Source organism: Ammodytes marinus (assembly GCF_949987685.1).
Source record: "Ammodytes marinus genome assembly, chromosome: 21".
NCBI classification, from domain to species: domain Eukaryota; kingdom Metazoa; phylum Chordata; class Actinopteri; order Uranoscopiformes; family Ammodytidae; genus Ammodytes; species Ammodytes marinus.
Genome location: NC_137225.1, coordinates 8,061,708 through 8,086,661, shown reverse-complemented (window position 1 = coordinate 8,086,661; position 24,954 = coordinate 8,061,708). Strand labels below are relative to the sequence as shown.

Sequence of the window (24,954 nt, the reverse complement as noted above, 5' to 3'; positions counted from 1 at the left end):
AGTCTGAGGCTGCAGGTGATTATGACAATAAGTGCCAATAAAGTCTTTGCTGTGCTGTTGTAAGCGTGATTAAGGCACACAGTGAAAGGAAAGTGATCTACTTCATTCAGCTGTTATATCATTGATATATACAGTATAATATCATCAAGAAAAATGTGTGTATCCAGGTAGATGTGTGTTTAAGCGTGATAATGACACAGGCCTTATAGCTCTTCCTCTCATGCACCTCATGTTTCACAATGCTTAACAAAGAGGTAAGAAAAGTAAAAAGTGTCAAAGTAACTGCCTACTAAGTCTCCTGCCAATTGTCATTCCAATTAAAAAAAGCTAATTATAACGTGCGTTCATCTCAAACAGGCACTCAGGTATAACGCCCTGGTTGTCAGGTGTAAACAATGCTCAGAGTTGCACAGGAAGGAAAATCAATCGACATCTGTTAATTTATCTCAGGCAGGAGACCAAATTGAAAAATGGATTGCTCAACGTGAGCACGGCACAAATCTACATTGTGATCAAGGAGCGATACGTCTCAGCACCTGCTTAGAGCACGATAATGGGCATCGCTGCAGGAAGGCCAAGTGCACAGCCAATAAGGATCAGATTAGCATCTTGGCAAGAACACCGCTAGACGACAAGCAGATGTGTGATTCCAACACCTCGGCTTGGAAGTTGAGCGAGAAACTGGTAACAGGTTAACAGGTAAGTCTGATTATTTCAGTTTATTTCCTATAGGACTACTTTCATGTACAAACTACAATTTAAGATCCTGCTTTTGTTATTTAGTCATATTCTGATGAATGCAATGCAGTACACCATATGCGCTCCATAATGGGTTTTTTTCTTTGTCATACGCTGTTGTAAAAACTATATGCAACTGGTTTAAATTAAGTTGATGAATGAAGCTGTTGAACATTGATTATTTTAGCAACTTCTAGTCTTAAGACGGCTGTTCTGAGATGCTGTATATTAATTGTATTTTTTCATTTTACTTGCAGATTAAAAGATGAAAAATCCACATAACTAGATCGATCCCTGGCAGATTAGTTACTGATAAACCTGAGTCGTGCACTAACAATACATACTCATTTTGTTCTAACATAGTAATGTTATGCAACATACTCCTTAACCATTTATCATCCTCACAAAGGGGCCTAAAGGAAAGCATGTTCTTAAAAAATAGATGTATTAAAAGTGTTATATGTTAAGACAGTCCTTAATTGTTTATGCACATGTGCAAATCACTCCCAGGCCAGTTAAAACAGTTCATACATTTCCACAATACGAAAACAAAAACGCATTTATATTAACAACTATCGACAATCAATATATTCTTTACAGTATGTACATCTAATTAAGGCTGTTTTAATAATAATAATAATAATAATAATTGCTTGGATTTATATAGCGCCTTTCATGATACTCAAAGCGCTTTACAGGGTTCCAGACAATTCGTTCACACACAGTCATACCGGTGGTGGTAAACTACCATAGTAGCCACAGCTGCCCTGGGGCAGACTGACAGAAGCGTGGCTGCCATTCAGCGCCATCGGCCCCTCCGACCACCACCTCAAACATACAGCAGTCATACACATTCACACGAGGCAAGGTGGGTGAAGTGTCTTGCCCAGGGACACAACGACCATGACACAAGTGGCCGGGCTGGGATCGAACCGCCAACCCTAGGATCATTGGCCAACCAGCTTAACCACCTGAGCCACAGTCGCCCCCCCCCCAGTTTTGTAATGGTATTTACTTCTATCACGTGGCATGTGTTTTTGGTGGGTTCATGTTTTGTGTGTGTATTTGTTTTTTGCCACATTATAACAGTGAACAGTGCTTAATGTTTCTTTGATTTGGTGTTTGATGGTCTTTAGGTGTTGCTTACCATCAAGATGCAATGATTAACAATGTGTTTTAATGATATTTCTACATGCCTTTGTATATGTTTAATGTTGAAATAGCTTGTCTGGGTTCATTTAATACTCCTCACTCTGCTATATTCAAATGATAATGTAATCATTCTTCTGTACATCCATTAGTACCAGCTTCAGTAGCAAAACTCCCATTACCCCACAGGGATCATTAAAGTTTGATGTCATTTTATCTTATCTGAACAGGTGATGTAAGTGGCTGAGTAAAGTGTCTCCTGCTAAGAAGGTAAATGCATGCTAGGAGCAAAGCAGTCTACACACTATACTAGTCTGATGAGTGGAAATGAAAGACAATGAATCTATTCACCACTGGCTGGCTCTTTACTGTAGCCAGACTAATGATAATGCATTCTCCACTTCTAACAAAGAGCCAAGACACCCTCTGACTCATTACAGAACCCTGCTCCAACTCACAGCCATGAGGTCTGTGGGTGAGAAGATACAAACTCATCTGTTTATGTCTCAAGCTTTCTCTGGAGTTTATATTTTCATCGTTGCAATCAACATGCACTTTGTAACAGCATTTCTCCTTATTATACGTTACAGTTCTGCATTCAGATGTTTGCACACTGTATGTTATAGAAACATATTTTCTAACAATTGCTAATAATTAATACATGATGTCAATCATATACCGTATAGTTCAAATAACACTAGTCTGTTCTTTGTTGAAATAGGATTGTAAATAGGATGGCACAGTGACATCATCTGCATACATTATTGTTAATGCAAAATAAGGAAGCATAAAAGTCACGAGTTGAATTTCTTCTTATCTAAATCACACCAATACAACAAGGTGTAGTTTATTATACACTGAACAATTCCTTTAGAAATACAACTATTTGATTGAATATCATAGAGCAATCTTTTTTAGATATTAGTATAAATAATAATAAATATTTAAGTATGGTGAACTGATGACTAAATGCCACAACAAATTAATAACATTAGGCATAGCACAACTGAAAAATGATCAACATGCTCAAAAATGAACTACAGATGTGTTAACTGGGCAAAATAGGACACTGAAAATACTGAAGTCCTCAGGTAAGTAATTGTGGCTGTGTGTGTGTGTGTGTGTGTGTGTGTGTGTGTGTGTGTGTGTGTGTGTGTGTGTGTGTGTGTGTGTGCGCAAGCACAGCAGCTTTAACAGACAGGCATACTTGCCCGGAGACAAATAGTCCTTGGACCTTTGCATGAACCAGCAGTCTCTTGTGGGTGATAACTCATGACCTGGTGGACTGGTAGGGCATCCATCTTTCACCCTGGTAAGGATGAATGTGATGATGAACGCAACTGCTTGCTGTTATTTAGATAGCCCTGAAGTCACCGTCATGACAAACTACCCCCACAGAGAGACCCAGAGGCGAGCCTTGTTTATACTGTCTGCCCATTCAACACCAGGCTAGGACTGCTGTGCCTCAGGGAACTAGTACAAAGAACACACCTCAGCCTCAGTTTTACAGTACATACTAGATGCAATACATATAGCATACATATAGCGTATTACATAGTCCTACAGGTTGTTGTGTGTCTTAATGTAGAATGAGGCTATCGTGATCAAGCTATGGTTTGAACCAAAGTACTGTACCAAGCAAACCTAAGTGATTCATTTCACCATATTGTATTTCAGCCAGAGTTTAAAAGCCCCTGATAATGTATCACTGTGGTACAAGCAGGGGCCTTTTCTGTTTCTCCCCTCCCCTTGAGATCTTGGGCTCTACTCTTTTTTTATCAAGGCTCAAAATACAGGGTTGGAAAAGTCCCAAAAGTATTTTTTTGGTCAAATGAACCACTACATTAAGTTTAAAAGGAAATAACCCAGCGACCCAAGGTATATGTGGATGTTGCATTTGACAACATTCATTTCAGTTTCACAATCTGTACAATGTGCTTAACGTTTCAAAGTTAATGTCATGTTATTCTTACTCTAAAGTCATCTCAAACCCTTCTTCCTAAAACTAAAAGCTCCTTAAACAACAAGTTCTCTGTGCCCGTGTCCAATGGCTGCATATGATACTTGAAGTCGTCTTTGTCTGCACTCTTGGTGTTTTTCTTACGCCTCAGCTGCGGCTGACAGTTAAGAAAAACTATCCTGGAACAGGTGCCAAGCAGATAATAGCACCTGCAGCCCAGAGGTCACCACGCTGACCTGTGAGCACTTCTCTATTGTTGTGTCTTTGTCTGAGAGCACAGACCGTGTGTGTGTTCATGCACATACACCTGCATGTGCCCACACTCTTTCATGCACACATTTCCTCCTCCTTGCTCCATTCCCTCTTCCACACGAGTCTGTGCACGTACACTTGCGAGCACTTCTCTCCTTATCCAACTGATGGTCCTTTCAAATTAAAATGAACCTCCATCACACTAATAGTGGGAGCGGAGAACAAAGCGCGGGCTCTCTGCAGTCAGCAGGAATAGCAGCAGGATTATCATTGCTATTGTCAGGGCTATTATCATTAAAGCCAGTTGCCACTCTCCCCTTCCGCTGCAAACCAACAGGCCACACTGAGTTTATTGGTGCAAAAGCTTGAATTGACCTCAGATCTGTTATGTTGGTTTTAGTGTGCTGAGAACAGTACAATAGATGATTAGTCTTATCCCAATTGTTGTTTCTGGACATTAAGGAAATGGTGTGTATTTTGGAATGCATTAACCTTCATTTGAACTTAATGATACGTTTAACACAGTGTTACAGACATACAAGTTCTGCTCTACGGCAGTTCAAAGACAAAACGCTCTAGATAATGGCTTGTTAAAATCAACTTCAGTGTTTCACTCCTCATCTCTCATGGCAGGTAAAGAAAGGTAGCAAGTCAGATATTAACATTTAGTGTGTTGGACTGAATTTAAAAGTAATTTTTTTTTAATGAAATCCTGTGCCTGGCTGTGTAGCATGACATTATCATTGCTGGACATGATGGTTAGTTTTTTCCCCATTCAAGCATACTACTATAAATAAGTCACAATAGACACAACACAGTAATGTACAGTATAGTAACATAATATTTAAACCTTGCACCTAATTAGGTCAAATACTGAAACATGATCCTTCTTCGACCCCCACTTAATCTGAGTCGTAATAAAAACTGAAACAGATTTGTCTTGGCCAGTTGGGGCATTAATATTTTACTGTTGTTTGTAGCGCTGCCCCTACAAACAATAGTTTGCCTCCACACTGACAGTGAACACAGAGCGGGCAGACAAACACGTTTACTTATGATCCGTCACTTTCTGACTGAAATGCCTCAAGAAAATTATATTTTACTAAATGAAAACATTTAACAAAATTCATTAAAACAAGTCATTTTTGCCATGAGGCCCAGTCCTCTGCCTGGTCTTTTTCCCTTTCTCTCTCTGTCTCTGTCTCTGTCTCTGTCTCTGTCTCTGTCTCTGTCTCTGTCTCTCTGTCTCTCTCTCTGTCTCTCTCTCTCTCTCTCTCTCTTTACTTCCCGTAAAGCAGCTATTAATTCATTCATATAAATAGGCTTCATAAATAATGTTACTAGAGACAATTAATGTGTTGCTTGACTTGTGTCAGTAGTAGCTTTACATTATCATCATCAGCGTGTGGGTTTTAGACAGAACCTTGTGAGTGCAAGCAGCAACGCTAAACTAACGTGGACTGATGCCGTGTGGCCAGCCACATCCTGTGACTTTCCTTTCAAATGGCATTTCCACATGGTCCAGCCATATAGGTTGTGTTTTATTTTGACAATTACATTTTTCCTTGATTTATTATATTTATTTTCATTTTTCGACCAATGAGCTTTCCGGTGGACTATAATGGGGCAGCCCTTGTTGTTTGTGTCCACCTGATTAAAGTACACTACTCACTCTCTTTCTGCTCAGTTTTTGGTCTCTCCATCAACTTGTGAACTTGTTTAATGTCAAAACCTCTGTGTTGGTTTAGACCACTATTACTGCAAAAAGGTGGATGTTCTTCTCACCATTTAGTGCTGATCTGTTCATATCCAAATTATGAAATCATATTGGTTTCAATTGGTAGCAGATACTGTATATGACATTAGAAGTTGATTGTGTTATTGGAGTTTCCTTTAACAGAAATACAATTGCTGCCATTTTGGTCAGGCCTTGCTCGGAAAAGAGGTTATTTGACCTCAAGCAATTTTGCCTAGTAAAATAAATGTTAAATAAAATAAATAAAAGAAAGTTCCTAGGCAAAGCTGATAAATGCTTCTCTTCAGAGAGGTTAGTTGTTTTTACAGGAGGCATGCCTATTTTGGGGACATACACAAAATACTTTGTGTCTAAATTTGGAATGGTTGTTATGTAGGTTCATTTTTGCCAGCATTTCAAGTCTTCTTTCAACCAAGAGACATCCACTTTTTGTTGTTTATGGAAGGCCACATTCTCAGCCCCAGGTCCTATGCACCGTACACCAACAGGTCTAGCCCCAAAGTGCCGCTGTGAGATAGTCAGGTAGAGGAGGGGGTTTGGGGATGGAATTCTCCATCATGCCAAAACCCATCCAAGCAGACCAGTGCCAAAGCACCATGTGTGTACAAACAATTCAACTGAATACGATTCTATGTATACTCAGGCCTTATCTGGGCAAAGCCAAATACACCCTGAGCTATCAAAGTGAACGGATGAGTGATTGGAGCTCTCAGTTTTTCGGCAAATGCAAGCACATCTATTACGCTCCAGCACTTCAAGCTGTACAAATCAAAATCACGGCCGCAAGGAGGAAAAATAAACACAACGCTGTGTGACTGTTAAGAAACTTGGAAAACAGGACTTCACGTATCGTGCAAATGGGCCCAGAGGTAAATACAAACTCTGTGGTGATACGCAGAACTTAATGTAAGCAAAGTTTAAAAAAAAATACCTTTTAAAGGATTTGCAAGATAACCCTGTCTATGTCTCTTAGGAGGAACCCCTAAGGATGCTAGAATCGATGGATGAGACAGGATTTACTGTAAGGCGAAAACAGTTATTTAATGCTCGCATGTGAGCCGAATGATGAAGCAGCAGGAAGCTCATATGGGTGCGCTCATCATTATAAATGCAATAATCTGCTATTAGATATGAACCCAGAGCCATTTCTCAATAAGGACAAACATGAGGGATATAACACAGACTAAGTGGACCACATAGAACACATTTCTGATGTTTAAAAAAAAGGGGGGAATTAAATCCTAAATATAATCTTTTTTTCTTTTTAACCCATTAGAATGTGTGGTCATTCATTCTATTTAAATGTGTTCAAATCTACTTTGAATTTAGCAAAAAATTACCATTTTTGTTATTGTGACAAATATGTCACATCAGGATTTCCATGACTATTTTAAGGCTAACGGCCCGCAATATTTTCCTAATTTGTTCTATATAAATGTGTTCATATAAATAAAGGACACATTATTAAAGCATTAGAATTGTTAAATAGGTTGAAACTCAACTTTAGTAACAAAAAACAAGCTTTTAAAAATGTGCTTATTCCTTCACTTGCGTGTACCTGTCATACTGCAATGTTTGGGAAGTCACATCCTGTCACAGTCACATGACTGTCACATGATCACCACACCAGCATGTTGAGTATAGGCCTGTTTGGTGAGGAGAATGAGCCTTATGTCACTGTGGGACTTTATGAGTAAAAGTATATAATAGAGCTGTATAAGGAATATTGTAGGTAGGGTTGCAAAATTCTGGGCATTTTCATAGTAGGAAACTACCGCAGTCCAGCCTAAATCCCGCCCTACCAGTAAGGGTAGGGTCGGCGGTGGAAACACCACCGAGATTCTTAAAAGCGAGCTGTCCCGCTCTGAGCCGCTCCGACCCTACCCGCTCTACTCGGTGGAAACAAGGCATAAGTCATTGGAAAGCACTGTCGTCGATCCAGTGTGGGATGGTGATCGCAAAAAAAACATATTCTTAAGGTTTGGAACATAGAGGTAGGCCCCTGTTTTGACATCTACCACCACCAGACATATCCTACCTCTATCATTCAATACGCTGCTAGCCGCTCTTGGACACAAGTCTGTGCTCAAATGTTCATAATGTTCAACATGTTTTTGTTGTCTGTTTGTGGTTCTTTAGTGTGCATTTAAACCTTTATATTGTGATATTGTGACAACTGTGTGCAATGTTAAGGAGCTGCTCTTTGAATCTCATTGTACTGTGTATAACGACAATTAAAGCTTTCTATTCTACAGATCTATACAGACTGCAGCTGCAGTTCTCCATTCAAATTCAAATGATTTCCGTTCATCACCTGTTTAATAATGTTAGTGTATAATTGATCCAAACCATGGAAATTGCAAGGTTAGGCTGCGCGATTATGACAAATCATAATCATTATTATTTTGATTGACATTGTGTAATCACAATTATTATAGACAATTTCATTTAAGAACTTCATGAACCTATTTAAATTTTGACACCAAGACTTTGGACTTTAAACATATCCTAATTGAACTGAAAACCTGTATAGTAGAGTACGCCATGTTTGTTGTTAATTTGATTTTATCTTTTTTCTTTAGTATTCTATTTCAGTGTTTTTATGTGTGCATGTTCATAAAAAAATCTGTAAATAAAGTATTTAAAAAAAATGTATTAAGAATTTCAAATAGTGTACCTGCCACAGTTACCTTTGTTACAAGAACAATGAGATGTTTCAACAGTAACTGAGGGGGTTGAGCAAATAGTCAAAGGCGCTGGAGAACTTGAAGCTATCTCAAACTAATACAATATCTGCCCAACTGGCCCTCTTAAAAAAAAAAGCATACTACAGTGCTGACAGAGCAAAGGTACAAGCTCCTCAAGCATCTCAGATTATATTAATGACCTAAAAAAGACCTATCAGGAGTGGACAGCAGTGATTATGGTGATTGAGTGTCCACTTCAGCCTGCGTTGGGTGGAGCCACGTCAAGGTTAAGACAAGTCAATTTGAGAGGATACATGCTTGCAGTTGGTTTCCCGGTGCTCCCCTTAGTGAAATCAACTCGTTTAGAGTTTTAGGTGTAGAGTTCTGTCCGAGAGAGCCCACAGGACGGTCCTCTTGGCAAACGCTCAATCTTATTAATGGAAATAAATGCTGTTATAGTGGCCCACTCCTCCTTGTCGCCCACCCCCACTCCACGTGTCTATTCTTGGCTTAAGTCCCCTTCATTAACGTTATCTCAAATAGGCACCCAGTCTGATGGTGAGAGAAGGGACGGTGCGCAGTTAAGCTGCTTCATCCAATTTCATTATTCCATATGAGGCAGGGTATCGCTGTTAACTTTGCTATGTCAGCACAGCAGACCAGGTCGTCATGTGGCTGAAGCATGCCATCAGTGCAAAGGTTTAAGCCACTGAGAGTCAAGCTGCAGACTTGCCAGCTGATCAAAATGCTGTCAAAATGCAATCAAATGGCAGCTAAACACATTTCAAAGCTGACTTGTTGAATTTTGGACCAAGTTTGTTAAATAACAAAAATATTTTATTGGCCCAAATTCTAACACCTTCTTCAGCTATGTTGTGTTTATAAAATATGTCCCTTTTCCCAGTGACAGCTTAGCCTGACACCGCCCGCCTACCTACTTCCGCTCAATTTTCATCTCCCTTCAGTAGTCAGTCAGTCTTGGTCCGCGGTATGTTCGCAGGTTTTATCAGCCAAGATTTGTGGCTGCCCAATCAACAAACAGAGGGAGCGGCTGAGAACAATGACGTTGAGGTTGTGCGCAGGTTTCAGTTGTAGTCTTTAGTCGGCGCATGACATACATCACGACCAAACGTTATGCGATTGGTTGGCTGAGTGACACGGGGCAGATCCAATAGTTTTAAACTTTAACAGACACCCGCCTCCAAGTGAGTTAACGTTTTTCAATTGAGCGATTTCAGACATTCTGTACAAATGAAATGAAGTACAATGGTCTGGTAGGACCAGGCTAGTGGCAGCTACCGTGCTGTGAATAATCCCAAGCAAGCCATATAACCACAATAACAGTGTGTGTGCTGCTAAAATTAGAGACAGTAGGAAAGAGAGAGAGATAGAGAGAATACACAGAAAAGAATCGGGAGAGAAAAAGAGACATAGAGAGGAGAGGGATAAAGAAAGAGTGAAACTGCGGAGCGTCAAATGATCTGGCCTCTCTCCAGGCATGATGATGACTCAGGGATGATGGCACAGTTAGAGCTAATTAGGATCATAAACTGGAGAAATGTTTTGCCACCATGATGTGTGGGGTGCTTCCACGCAACTGGCAAGACCTCAGATTAGATGGGAGAGCTTCTACAGTTAGTAAGCTAACGAGTTTAAAAAAAGAAGAAAAAAGAAAAAGAAAGAATTATACTGGTATACTGTTCAAGATCTGAAAATCTTCCACTATGTTTCTGTCCGATCCGATTCCGATATCTGGGATATGGGCCGATACTGTTACTGTCCGATATCATCATTATTATACATTTCTTTGTTGGTGGTGATGATATGTGTAAGGTTAGGGAGGCGTAAGCAACATAGCAATTCTAATTTAAAGAGCAACAAATATACACAAATGCATTTAGGTTTATCTGAACTGCTGTGAATGGTTTGAATGCAGAAGAACATCAGAACTCAACATTTGAATTGCTAAATTCTAATATGAATGTATGCTATATTACATAGCTATGGTCTGAAAATTCAAATGTATTTCATAGTTTAAACAATTTAGATTATAAAAAAAACCCGGAGTAGTCGGTCCTATATCCAAAACGTAGGTTGCAGCCATATCAAACCCGATACAGATATTGGATCGGATCGGCCCCATCCCTAAAAAGAAAAGGTTGCTATACATTTTAAGTACACAAAAAAAGGTACACCTGGATTTGTAACTCCAGAAACATTAAAGATTTGTTCATGTTCAAACGGTGAGGATGCGTTCACTGGACGTCTGGTCTGACCAAAGTGTAAATAATTAGAGCTGGGATTCAAACTGCATTGAAAGGGTTGCACTTTGACTTGGCTTTGTTCCTTACATCTGAAGCCACCGCGCAATCTCTTGACAGTCGCTTAGAGGCGGTTTCCCTCTCATGTTGCATTGTCTAGTGGACTGCAGACACACACACACACACACACACACACACACACACACACACACACACACACACACACACACACACACACACACACACACACACACACACACACACACGCGCACACACTGAGAGGAAGCAATAATGCTGCTGACTTGCTGCGCTACATTTCCTTTTATAAGGACTGATTGGTTGTGAACACCGGCTTGTATTGTACACGGGTAAAACACACCAACAGAAATCTATGCTGACGAACAGCATACACATTCATGCAGACAAATGAAGACAGTCATCTGATACAGTCTCAAGTCCCATCGCAGCAACAAATACATCAGCACTGCTAGATGATTACAGTATATAAGTTCTTCCACTTAAACTATTAACGTATTTATTGAAAGCTGTTGTGGACAGACTAAAGGCCAGTTACACACGGGCAGCTAAATTGAATGTCTACGTTTTGTCGTCATAGCAACAAGTTTAATGTGATGTGAGAAATACCCTTATCTCTCCGACTGTGGGAGTCATCAAACAACAGACTAATTAACTTAAGTGTCGGCTTCTGAATCTTTTAAAACCTGCATCTGTGCGTTTGATACTGGTGATTCATTTCCTTCACTAGCTATACGAGGTGGCTGTCAGTAGCTCATGTGTGTGCGTGAGCCAGACATTTTGGAAAGGAATTTGCTTTCTGAGCCTGAACTTTAAGTACAATTTCTCACCGATGAGCTAAAAAAAAAAAAAAAAAAAAAAGCCAAGAGGGACTATTACGAGATAATTAGTAATTATGCTAATGTGCTAAAGTTGTGTTATTCCTTTTCCTTGGTCATTTTATCAGCCGTCCTCAAGAGACCACCCTCCGTAGAAATAACCTTTTTCCCTCAGCTAAATGCTCAGTCAGTTAGAGGACGCCGTGTCCTAAACCGCTGACTCCTGTTCTGCTACCTTTAATCAGGAAATGCCTGTAAATTCACAAAGCCATGCACAGAGGAGCGCCGCGCTGTTTCCATCGGCACTGACCTTCATTAACCTCATAAATGCCAGCGGTGTATTTGTCCCAGCTCCTAATGCGGTTATCAGCACAAACACAAACAAATGTGACAGAAGTGTTTCCAGGCAAAAACTACATCTGTGAAATACATTTATTTTTTTCTCCTCCCAAAACAAATAGTCTGACGTTGGGCTGTCCCGACATGGAATCCAGCCCCCCCCCCCCCAAACCCTGTGCAGTATTATCTGCACTGAGCTAGTCGCTGACTATTTTTTTTACCTTTTATTTTATTACTCATATCAAACGTTATTGATTCTATCATTCTTTGTGCATATAAAGAACTAGTTTAGCTTTTTTCCTTGTCATCTGTTGTTGCTTAAAAAACTTTGCAGCTGCTTTTTTAGTTGCACTGCTATGGAGGTTGACTAAACGGTATTAACACCTCGTAAAAAAAATCATTACAATCACAAACTCGGCTACGAAGATGAATCTCATGAGACTGAATGCTACTTTTAGAAGCATTAGTACGCTTTAAGAGACGTTAAGTCAGTAGAAGTTGGAAAAGAAAACGTATTGGTCAAAAGCGATCACATTTCTGAGGGGCGAAAGTCCTGTTAGTCAAATAGGCTACAACGAACACCATGTCACCACAATGTATCCATTACCATGCCAGCTGAGAGCCATTGATGCATTTCATTCCAACTATTTACACTAAGGTAAATGCTAAATGTTTAAAAGAGTATTTCTTTTATAAGGAATTTGAAAAAGCATTGGGAACCAAGACATATGCGAACAATAGAAAAACTTTCAAGCCAGCTATCAAGGCTGAAAGGTGACACAATTAAAACAATTGGATATATTGTACATAGTGTAATCATTTTCAAATACTGCTAGCACTGCTGTCAATCATACTGTGATTCAACCATTTCATATGTCATGCTCCTTTGATGGTTAGAACATCCTCATAACTGAATATCATTAAACTAAATCTAAGAAGTTTTTGTTGTCGGACATAACAATAATCTACATGTTGGCGATACAGTGACAATAACTGGGATTTTGTGTCAAGCGCAGTAACCACATATTACAGCTTTTTACAATAGCTTTGAGGAAGTTTGCGTTTCGGACCCCTGTAAATTCATTAATAACTATATAAAATAACTATCTTATTTTTCCATTGATTGTCCCGTTTGCTGTTCCAGGTCGTTTATGATCATCAGAGGAAAAATGTGATTATTTAATTTATATGAAAGTTGGGTGTAGGTGGTTTGAATAAAGATGCATACCTGACTGGGTGAACCAACAGATATTCCATTTGTTATCAAAAGTAACTGAGGTGCTGTGGTCCATCCTGACTTTTCCCCTCCCACCTGGGTAGCGCCTGCATGGCTGCCATTGGCCTGAAGAGGGAAGTGGGATACTACCGTAAAGCCCAGCCTCGCTCCTCCTGTTCAGCTGCCTCAACTTCCATCACTATACTGATAGCCAACACTCTTACCCCGTGGCCGCCACCTCGCTACCAACCAGAGCGTAAACAGTAATTGCTTCATAAATTATGTTACAGTCTTTGTTTTTCACATTTGGCCCTCTGCGCTCCTGATGATATACTATACTGTACGCTGAGTACAGGGTGATAACTGTGCTTGTAAAAAAATAATGTCGGCCTATAAATCTTTGCCCTGCTTATTTTTGTTCATAAAAAAACACATTGTGGATAAAAGACATGAATGTGTTGTACCTATGCCACACTTTGAGCAGCGAGAGAAGAAGAAAGGTCACGTCATACTGATGATTGACTGGCCTGATATTACAGACGGGGGACTATCTTCACCCAGACGTCCCCGTGCATCATTGGACTGTCACACACACATCCAAAAGGATTTTATTTGTGGCACTGACATGCCAAGGGACATAACCGTGAATCACAAAGGCTGTGATTAATTAAGAGGAAGATACACAGCATGTCCAAGAGTGCTTTGAAGAGTGATAACACTGGTCAAACACCGTGCTTAAGGGAGAGCAAACAAATGCAGAGCGAGGTGTACATCCGCACAATGACACAAGCAGACAGCAGCTCCGTAACCCAACAAGATGAGGTGACAGCAGCTGGCAAAGTGCGAGTGAACAGCTGAACGAGACCTAAAAACGTATGCATTTATTATTAGTGTGTGATGTTTAATCCTGAGCAGAGACGAGCCTGGGTGACAAGAACAATCAACAAATGAATCCCTGATCCTTAATATTCACTCTGTAGTTATTGTTTAGCAATCTATGACCGTCGAGAAAATGAACAATTGCTGAGTTTGCCGGGGGGTTAAAAATTGAGAAGAATCTGCTCACACCCTTTTTAATACACACGTAGGTTTTAGTGAGTTCATCTACAAATAATCTGCAGCCTTTTCAAGGGTTTAAGCCTCAAATGCCATGTGATAATCCCTCTGCAATTTTTATTCTTAAAGTCCATAAAAATAATTGTATGGAATCTCAAGATGATGATCAGTTGGCATTTGAGTTGAAGGATAATAATGATTGAAAAAAAAAATCAATCCGGCTTTGTGTGAGTTTTAAGTAGAAGATCATTCGATCCTGAACTGTGCTCTTATTTAGACGGCTTGGGAACGATTTAGAAATCCTGTATTTCTGAGAGCTCCCTGAATCAACTTCAATAAATAAATACATTTGTTTTAATAAAAATAACAGAGAAAAACATTCAAAGAGAAAGAAGAGATCTGACTGATTGTTTGAGCTGCTGGGGCACAGTGCCTGTTGGAGGAGTCAGCGGCCATCAGCACTTCCCACAGACAGTCCATTTACAACCTGAACTGGCCCCTAATGTCCCGTGCTATCAGAATGAATCAGCAGCGATGATAAATTAGCCGTTCGGAAACATGCTTCGAAGGCCTGTCAGCTAATGTGCGCACGTTTGTGTGGTATTCATATGCAATGCTTAATGTTGTGGAACCAATTCTGTCGTTTCCATTATGTAAATACATTTGCCTCAGCACTATATTTTATGTATTGTCTCCCTTGTTTCAATTACTTGGGCTATTAAAAATCAAGAGGTTATGGAAATGAGGTGCAGTTGTCTGTTAGTAGTTTGATGACAAGTGCAAAGTGTTTATGAAAGCTCGTTATACATTCAATTGCAGTTGGACACGTCAACACGCTCCGAGCGCTCATCCATATTCCACAATGCAATATGGTGGCAAGTCAGTATCTTCAAGCAGAAACAACAGAAATAGCTGTGTTACAGTTATACATATAAGTAAACACAAATAAATGTGTCAGTGTGCTGTTTTTTTTAATTATCTCTTCTAAAACAGTATAAAAGATACAATAGAAAATGTGCCAGAGCAAACAAGTGTTTGATGCTCCTGTTTGGGTAACTTACTGGAAATAAGCCAACATATCACAAGCAATACTCAATAAAACTAATTCATTTCTTTAGGAGCAGTTTTAGAGATTTTACACCTCAAAATAACTTTTCTCAGTCTCTTTTAAATGTAATCTTTCTCATGTTCAATATGAAATAACTTGTTTTGAAATGACTCGGCACACACAGGTTATTTGTTGTAGTTATCAACACTGTGATAAATTGTTATTATTTTAAAATAGATACAAAAAAATAGAAACCTTCAAAAAAATAGTCCTGGTTGATGAGATGGAAATGTTGTGTATATTATAAGGCTTTTTCAGTAGCACATACATGTCATACATGTATAGTATATGTATGGTTGCAGGGCATAAAACCACACATGAGATTTGTTTACTATGCACCGCTGAGCATCTATTTCACTATTCAGCTAAAGAGAAAAATGTTGTCATCATGTCACTGAAAATCAGCATGCTTTTCCATCTTGATTACAGATTTAATTATTGTTCTACAGAATGCCTTAGGAGTTTTAATAAACTGGCTTGATACACACGTCTTTGTTAACAACTCGGTTAGTTGGAGAGGATATATGTCAACCATACACCCAAATCAAAATAATAGATTGTATTAAAATATCCCAAAGTTCCAAACAAGTAATTACATTTTTCTAGTTTCCTCCTCTCTCACTGTCGAAGGCCCTGATCTCTTTCTCAAACTTGAGACTTTTAACTGTCAGTATCAACCACAGCAACGCATTGGAGTTCAGCCTCCAATTACGCAAAAAATATTTGTATGTGAGAAAACAGATTAAAAAGCAAGCTGTGAAAAAATATAATTATGATAGCGTTAGTGTGCGCCAGTGTAAAGCAGTTTCATTTCAATATTTTCTTTGGGGGAAAACATTTCATTTTATTTTAAAATGTATGTGGCGCCAGCTTTGTGTTTTAACCTTCTATTTGAAATATTTAGGCACTAATAAGAAACTATTTAAATGATTGGAGAAATCCGGGTTGTTTTCAGCGAGTAAGTTAAACGGGGTTCGGTGACAACGCCGTGCCTTAGACGAATGCATCGAAAATCAGGTGTTACTGTTAATGGAAAAATAAGCGGTTCTCTTCACTAGACTCTTTATATTGAAGCTATATTTATTCATTTAATGTTCTCATTATCCTCGCCAACGGAAGAGACAACTGCGCTTTTTAAGGACAATAGTTGCAGCGGCAACTTTTTATTTTATTTTAATTTTTAGATGCTGCAGCAACTAAACTTTCAACAGGGAAAAACAATGCGTCAACTCAAGCCGACGGCACGTGTTACCGGGGATCATTTCTTCATGTTCATTGTTTCAGAATGTCTGGATGTCTGAAGCAAGCGACCGGCTACAGAAGCAGGAGCCGGCTGCCGTGCGCTCCGATGCCCCGCCAAGGTGCACACGACCTCTGCTCGCGCTGGAAAGAGAAGCCACACAAAGGAAAGAAGTGTTGTAAAGTTATACCTTTTCTCTTCGACCTTCTCCTCCTCCTTCTCTTCAGCTTGCATTTGACCTGGCCGCTCTGAGCCCCAGACGCCCGGCTGTTGTTTCCAAGTACGGATGCCATCAGCGCATGCAGCCTTTGGAGCGAAGCGCAGGAATAACTTGGACTCGGCGGCTCCACTCTCCTTTGTACTTGTCTCGCTTCAGCCTCCGTTACTCTCTGTTAACGCAGCGTCCTCGGGTTTGACGTAGACTCGGACTATATAGAATTGTCGGCTCTCTTTTTTTTATCCCTTCAAACCAGGGGGAGCGCGTCTTTCTGTTCCTGTGTCACCTCTGAACCTCTGCGCTGCCTCCAGCTCACAGAGAGACAGTTTACGGCGCAGCGTGGCAGCTCTCAGCAGCACTGATGCAGGCGCTCCGTCGACTCCGCGCCTCTGCAGACATTTTGGCATCAGCCACTTTGAATTCAATCATGCAGGACGCATATCTATTTGCTGCCGAGCTTTCTAATTAGGGTCCAATCGTGGCTGTCTGGGAGGTATGACATCACCAGCGACACCCACCGACACACACCCCTTATCCAACGGCTGCCTTTTGAAATGTTTGATACACTTCTGACTTATTCCTCACACCTTTTCCCTTGGACACTGCAGGGGAAGGCTGTTTTCTGGGGGGGGGGGTCAGGGGTCAGCCTGACAGGGCTTCTTGCTCAAGGGAACTTCAGCAAGTCTGATGTTTAGCAGCAGGACTTTACTATGGTTATACTGCTGTCACCAGAGGAATTGCAACCAACAACTTGAGGCTAAAATAACAAGGTGATGGGGTATTTTGGACAAAGGGCGGAAAAACTAATTCACCTGTTGGATGAATCTATCTCCTCTTCGTCCTTGTTTGTTCACTGAAACTCGGATTTAAAATTGTGTTGCAGGATTATGGATCTGAGAAAGAGAGATTACGCTAAAAGTCATATGTTCAATTAGCACAAACTCACTAACTACTCAGTTACAATCATCTTTATAGTTACAATATAGATACATAATTATATCATTTTTGACTCCATTGCTGTTCATTTCCCAGCGTTGCTATCACAGCAGTCTCCTAAACAAACATGTCATGTTTATTTTGAAAGTCCTGTTTGGAGGTTGACCTTCAGCACAGGAAGCAAAAACTGTTCTGACAATGTGCTGCAGCCACACAGTTTGAAGATTGTAACATTTTGGCATTTTTGTGTGAAAGTGCAGTGTTGAGGTTTTCAGAAAGCATTTGTGGCTTTCCTAGCTTGGGGTTATTGTTTTATTCCCCCGGCCTCCACTGTGGAAGGTCAGGTGTGTGTTTGGAGGAGGTGCCCATGCTACTGCTGGACACATTTAGGCTTTACAACAGAGAAAATGTCTCTTCAAATTTCAGTTTTTGCTTGTGCAACTATGGAATAAATAAATGAACAATACCTTATGAATGACTTAGATTTGCCTTTGGTTGTTAATGTTATTTTCTGTTAAAATATCTCCTTTACCTTCACTAGTTCTCCTTTGCCTTTGCAGTAAAACCACTAGGACCCGTTTGCTGATGTCAGATGTAAAAAGTCACTTTGAGGCTCTTTAGTTTGGTGGAAACATTTCCTCCCTGGAGGAGAGAGAAGGGAGTGGGGCCGTCCGCCAGGCTGCAGCCTGCCCTCAGGACACTCACAAATATCCATGTAAATTGCAGTTTAAGAGAAATCAATACACGTGACAAGTTGCCAATGCCACTATCTGGGGCAGTAATAAAGGTGTGCGAGCGGTCGGTTGGGGGTCTAGACACACACACACACACACACACACACACACGCACACACACACACATACACACAGCAATGTGCCACTAAGGACTAACTAAACACTATTATATGTTATATGTGTCAGTGTTCTTTTAGGGGTTGTCTGTTCATGCCTACCTGTAACCTATGGCTGTGTTTTTCAAACAGAATGCTGCACTATTCACTTTAAGGAAACACTCACCACACAGTCCTGTAACATTGTGCCATGTTTTAGAACGAATTAGGAGTGTGTTGCAGGTGAACCGAAACACAGACAACTGAATCATTAATAGTTCATTTAAACAGTGGTTCCCAAAGATAATTTGTGTTTGACCTGCTACAGACGCTGCATGACACTGGTAATTATCGGCCAAGATTTCAATGGGAAATCCATTAAGGTATAGTGTAACATATCAACCCAGTCCCAGAATACATGACCTTCTAAATGAACTTCAGACACAAGGACGTGGATCTTCAGGAGTGATTGGGACTCAGAAGAAGTCCCATTGACGGAGATTCCACCACTTTTAGTTCCCAGCTTGGGCCAAGCCCCTCCAAAAAAGAAAAACAAAGGTTGCGTTCGAATGGCAAACTCTTTCTTTTTTCTATTCTACATACTACATCCGACGATAGACATAATCTAGTTAGGATGCAGTAGGCATACTATTGGGACATACTTTACTCTCTTATTTCATCATAACATTGCGCCTTGATCTTGCCTCTTGCTTTTATATCCGTCGCATCCCCGTTTGCTTTCATATGGAGGCTTCGTCGATGTGATGTCACTTCACGTGCGCACTGGATTGTGGGTCAGAATCGCCCAAATAGGATGCAGTTTTCAACACTAACAATCTTGGCCGCATGAAGTAGGACATCCGGGTACTTCTAACCATCCTAAATCTGGCCACAAGAATTGGGACATCCTAAATCTTTTTTCTACATACTATATAGTAGAAAGTATGCGATTCGGAACGCAACCAAACTCTTCCCTCTTTTGTTAGTCCCGCCCTGGTGCACACAGTTCATAGCTCAGGCTTTCTGTTAAAAAGAGAAAGAAGTCTCAAGCCCAAACTTAAGTAGGCCTATATTTTGCTTTGCACTACAAGTATACAGAACAACTCCATCTATTTTTAACAAGTATTATACCTTGGTTTGCTCAAGGTTTTACAATGAGAAAACAGAAAAGCAATACTAGGAGTAACTACTTTGTTGAAATAATACTATTTGTTAAGCATTTGAGCATTTGCATCAAATATATGTATACATACTTTATATATATCAATCAATCAATCAATCAATCAATCAATCAATCAATCAATCAATCAACTTTTATTTATATCGCGCTTTTCATACTCAAGAGTAACTCAAAGTGCCTTACAATGAATAAAAACCAACAGAAAAATAAAGATAAAAACATCTAATAAAATCAAGAGAAGAAAATGAAAAGAACCCAACCCTCCCACCCCCATAGACATGCACAGAGACATACACAAATACATACACACTCTTACACACACTCACACATACACACACAGACACACAAACTCACACACTCACACATGCACTAGCTATCACTAGAGACATGGCACATAATATATTTTGGTCATGACCTTACGCTGTCGTATGACCTAATACTGTATGTGGGTTGGAAATGGGTTGGTTAATGTCCTGTCAAAATTAAATATATACAGTACATTACAAATATCCGTTATTAATATGTCTAGGAGATAAATGCACTCCGAGTTATGGAATGTGCTCTGTGTTTACTTCCTAGAACACTTGGCATTAGTTTGATGTCATATCTATAGATTAAAGAGTTAGATTTAAATTGAGATTACAGCAAATACATGGCAACAACTACTTTTTCCTCCATCATCAAATCAGAAACCTGCTATCTAAGATAAGGAGGGCCAATCAGTGCGCTGTTCAGACACATTCATTTACAGCACTTTTGATTTTGTGTTTGCTTTATCTATTTATTTAATTTACCTTTGATTGAGCCTAGCTGTCTAGAAATGCAGTTAAATTGCTGGTCTCCATGCCTCCCACAGTGCCTTTCATTTGCCAACTTCAATCTTTTAGACTGTTTGTATAATGAATGTAACTGCAGCATTAATGTGTCTCCATGGGAATAGATCAGTTGCTCTCTAAAAGGATACTGTAATTAACAGTTATTTTTCTTTACTCACAATTGAGAGAGCACATGTCAACATGAGCCTTACCCTTGAAACATAGTTTGTGGAGGAGCTGTCTCTACAGCTCATGTGAGTCAGGCTTTATCAGATATTAATAGTTTTTTTCAGTTATGCCAATATTATTTTAATGGCTCTATTTAGACAATGGTTTGGTGTTTTTCAGTGTTATTGTCAAAACTGCCATCTCCTAACAGCTTTAATGCAAAAAGGAAAACAAAAAGGACCAATTATTCCTCTTCAAATCTGATTTATCCAACAACACAAATGTGTGGGGGGGCGTCTGGGGCTCAGGTGGTAAAGCAGGTCGGCAAATGATCGAAGGGTTAGCGGTTTGATCCCCGCCTTGCCACTTGTGTCATTGTTGTTGTGTCCTTGGGCAAGACACTTCACCCTCCTTGCCTCGTGTAAATGTCGATAGTTAGCCTGCTATCGGTGTATGAATGTGTGTGTGAATTGTAATGTGTAAATGGGAACAGGTCTCCCTTGCAAAATAGTCTCCGATCTCAATGGGATTTACCTGTATGAATAAAAGGTTTAAAATAATTAAAAAGAAAAAAAAACTGCATGCACGCTGTGCAGATAATGAGTGTATAAGTGGATGCATGTAGACTGTAATGTGGGAACATGTTACACATGCTCTGTGCTTTTCTTCCTTATGCTGGGAGATGTTCAGAACTTTTAAATTAGACATGGGATTGTTGCGACAGTGGATTTAATTCTTTTTTTGTAGCGTTTCAGTCAATGCCATCAGAACTGCAGCAAACAGCAGCAAGAAAGCTCATCCGCTTATCATGTACAAGTGTCAATTTTACCAGAAACTTCAATGAATGCGGGCGACTGGCTCAGGTGGTAGAGCGGGTCGGCCAGTGATCCAAGGGTTAGCGGTTCGGTCCCCGCCCGGCCACTTGTGTCATTGTTGTTGTGTCCTTGGGCAAGACACTTCACCTTCGCCTGGTGTGAAAGTGTATGACTGCTCTATGTTTGAGGTGGTGTTCGGAGGGGCCGTAGGCGCTGAATGGCAGCCACGCTCCCGTCACTCTGCCCCAGGGCAGCTGTGGCTACTATCGTAGTTTACCACCACCGGTATGACTGTGTGTGAATGAATGGAACCTGGAACCCTGTAAAGCGCTTTGAGTTCCTAGAAAAAAGCGCCATATAAATCCAATCCATTATTATTATTATTATGAATTGAAACAAACTCATAATTTTTAATTGGTCGGTTCATCCATTCACTTTATGCTGCTTATCTGATTAATTAAATGATATACAGTAGATCATTAGGAACTACTGTTATATACCATTGGTACTTACTAACACATTTGTAAACTGAGTAAAGCAAATCAGATTGACAAATGTTTGATGGATGCATTTTATGCAGTAGTTTAATAGCTGAGCATTAAGAACATTATGACCTGCTGGTTTCCCTTACGGAACTCTGTTAAAGTTAAACTCTTTAACCAATAGCAGCACTGAAACAACTGTGCTTTCTTGTGGCTCAGTGGGTCCCTCCCTTGACATGTCATTTGTTATAGAAGAGCACAGTGGGGCCTTTCTGACAGACATCATTCCAGAAGAAAACATCTGGATTCATAACTGATACTGATCATATGAATCAAAACATTGCTTTGGTTCTGATTTCAATGCAGTGGATTCAGATAAGGGCATAGATCAATCTCTTTATCATGTCTGGATGTAGACCATCTTTTATTGCTGTATCTTTTATTTAACATACTGACTTCTACTATATATTAAGCAGAACGTATACTTAATATTATGACTCAAGTCAGTGCGTCATGTCCCTGACAAGGTGTGCCTGTACACTACTCGGAGGCAGGACGTTCAGTATGAGCAGTGGTCTTTGTACCTGACTTTTGAGAGTAGATTTGGCGTCCCCTGTCATCCCTGGCAATCGTCAACCTCGGCAATAAAACATGGCTGTGCTTGAAGCTGACATGCAACCTGGGTGATTGGATAACAAAAAGAGGAGAAAAATAAATGAAATGTCTGTGTGTAAGATTCCAGTAGCATTGAAGATCCAGTCGTACAGTATTTGAGAACGAACCATTTGTATCTCAATAATCCACATGTAAGATCTACATCAAGAAAGAACAATAATTTGCCTAAGGATTCCAACATGGAACATATGCAATAGGCCGCGGTATTATAATAAGCAACATACTTCTAAAGTTGCATTGTCAGGATATGCTGGGATGAGACAAAAACAAATGTAAGTCTGGAAAAGGTGTCACGGGGTTAGAAAGTGACATTTGTGACACGCTGTTTTTGCAAATGACTCAGAAATCTGAGTCCAGCTGTGAGCATATTCTGACTCCATTTAGTAAACAGATGAATAAATGTGCAGTTTAAAAAAGGCTTTTTGTTGTCTTCCTTTTATAAACATTGTCTACTTTAGGTTTCAAGAGGCTTTTCTAGCAAAGAAAAATGTAAGGAGTTTGACAAACAAGTATACCTGTGACAGGATGCACACTCTACATGGCCTTCTCACCAGTGGCAAAAAAGCAAAAAGAAGCTTAATGGCAAAATTGGAATTATACCAGTGAATGTTTTTTTTGTGAGTAATGTCAGGAATTTGAGCAAACTTTGTCTTAATGTTCCTTTAAAAACAACAAAAAGCAACTTAACTGCTAGCTGCAAACAGTTGCCAACAGCTCATTTCAAGGTTGCATTTCCCGGTTGTGTTAAAAGTTTGAAAGTGACATTGAACATTTCATTTTACAGCACGTAGCCAGTAGCCACGGGGGTTACATTCTCTGATGGAGTGCCTGAATGTACCTTTTCTTTTAGCAACAATCTCCTTTGGATGACTTTTTCCATTCTTTCTCCACCTCACCCCACCTCTCTTAAGTGACACCCATTAATCACATTAGGTCTTTGGGAGAATTGTCTGCTGCGCGTCAAGTCTTGGCTGACCCCAACATTTGGTGAGTGAAGATAAAGACGTTGCCATGACAGCTCTGAAATAGCCCTTCTTTTCGCAGGTCAGCGTTCAGGGGAATATGAATATTATTATACATAAAAAGACGAGAAAAACAATTGAGTACTTACTCCAGGAGCTGAATGACATTGGGAGTTGTCCGTGTTTGTGCTGCTGTGGATAGATTGCCTGGGTAGGTTTCAAATGAACGCATTGGCTGCAAAAGGCCACATGATACGTGCAACTGCAAATGTAGCAGTGAATAAGATCATCATTAAAGACGATCTCCCTAATGGTATGGCTATGTCAGTCAGTCTTTACGTTTGTCTATTGGCAAAGAGAATATCTCCTGACGTACAGGCTAATAAAGAGTCCACCGTTGTGCAGATCAATGGTGATTGTGTTTAATATTGGATTCCTTAATTTCTGAAAGCATTGAATATTATGGTGCTCTTTGTGAGTCTATATTCCAATCAAAATCTCTTTCTGAATAGGAACTAACATCAATGCCCTAAATGTCACGTAACATTATCAGCTCCGTGCTTTTGTACAATGGAGCCATTGTGTTCCGTGGCTTATCAGTGAGAGACAGGAAAGGAGAAAGGAAAGGGGAAAATGAATGGAGCGAAAGTAAATTCCATCTCTGTTTGGCAAAGAAAAGACGACTCAAAATACTTTTGTATTCACAATTCTGGATTCAGACACGCTGTTCAACTGAAATGATGAAATGTTTGAAATGCTGAGAAGTCCTCTTCATAGTGTTTGTCTTACTTTTCAACTTCTTTGGTCAGAATTGTAAGTAGGGTAAAGAATAATCGATTTAATTTTTTTTTTAAATGTATTTATCTGGTTCAGACTGGCAATGTGTGTACTGTAATTTGATTGGTCCAATCTTTGTGTGGGCGGGCACATAAAAGGCCTTTATTATATGAGTTCAGTTTCAACATTTGGTCAGTTGAAGAGCTGGCGAACAACATTGTTCCCCCCAATCACTGACTCAGCAAAGTGTTGAAATAGAATGAGCCAGAAGGTGACGTCCAATGGGACAAAATGCTAACGTAATCTAACTAACTCTCACTCTCCTAGCCTGCATGCAACATCAACAGCATCATTTGTCCTACTAAATGTTTAATGTGGTACCGGACCGACATACTTAATCAGTCAACCTCCACCGGACACACCCAATCAGACACATAACCGTCACATCTTTAGCTCATTTAGACTCCATCTCATCTTTGGAA

At 39.9% G+C, this 24,954-nt stretch overlaps 1 protein-coding gene across 1 annotated transcript in view; it reads right to left on the bottom strand.

Moving 5' to 3' along the window:
- Window positions 1-16,909, bottom strand: part of adarb2 (adenosine deaminase RNA specific B2 (inactive)) — a gene marked incomplete at both ends in the record, with an annotated part of 182,693 nt that extends 165,784 nt beyond the window's left edge. The window contains 4 exon segments of the mRNA XM_080050028.1: window positions 6,787-6,849; window positions 6,852-6,863; window positions 6,866-6,874; window positions 16,807-16,909. Of these exon segments, the coding sequence (XP_079906154.1) occupies window positions 6,787-6,849; window positions 6,852-6,863; window positions 6,866-6,874; window positions 16,807-16,909 (187 nt within the window).
- Between the last annotated feature and the right edge of the window lie 8,045 nt (window positions 16,910-24,954).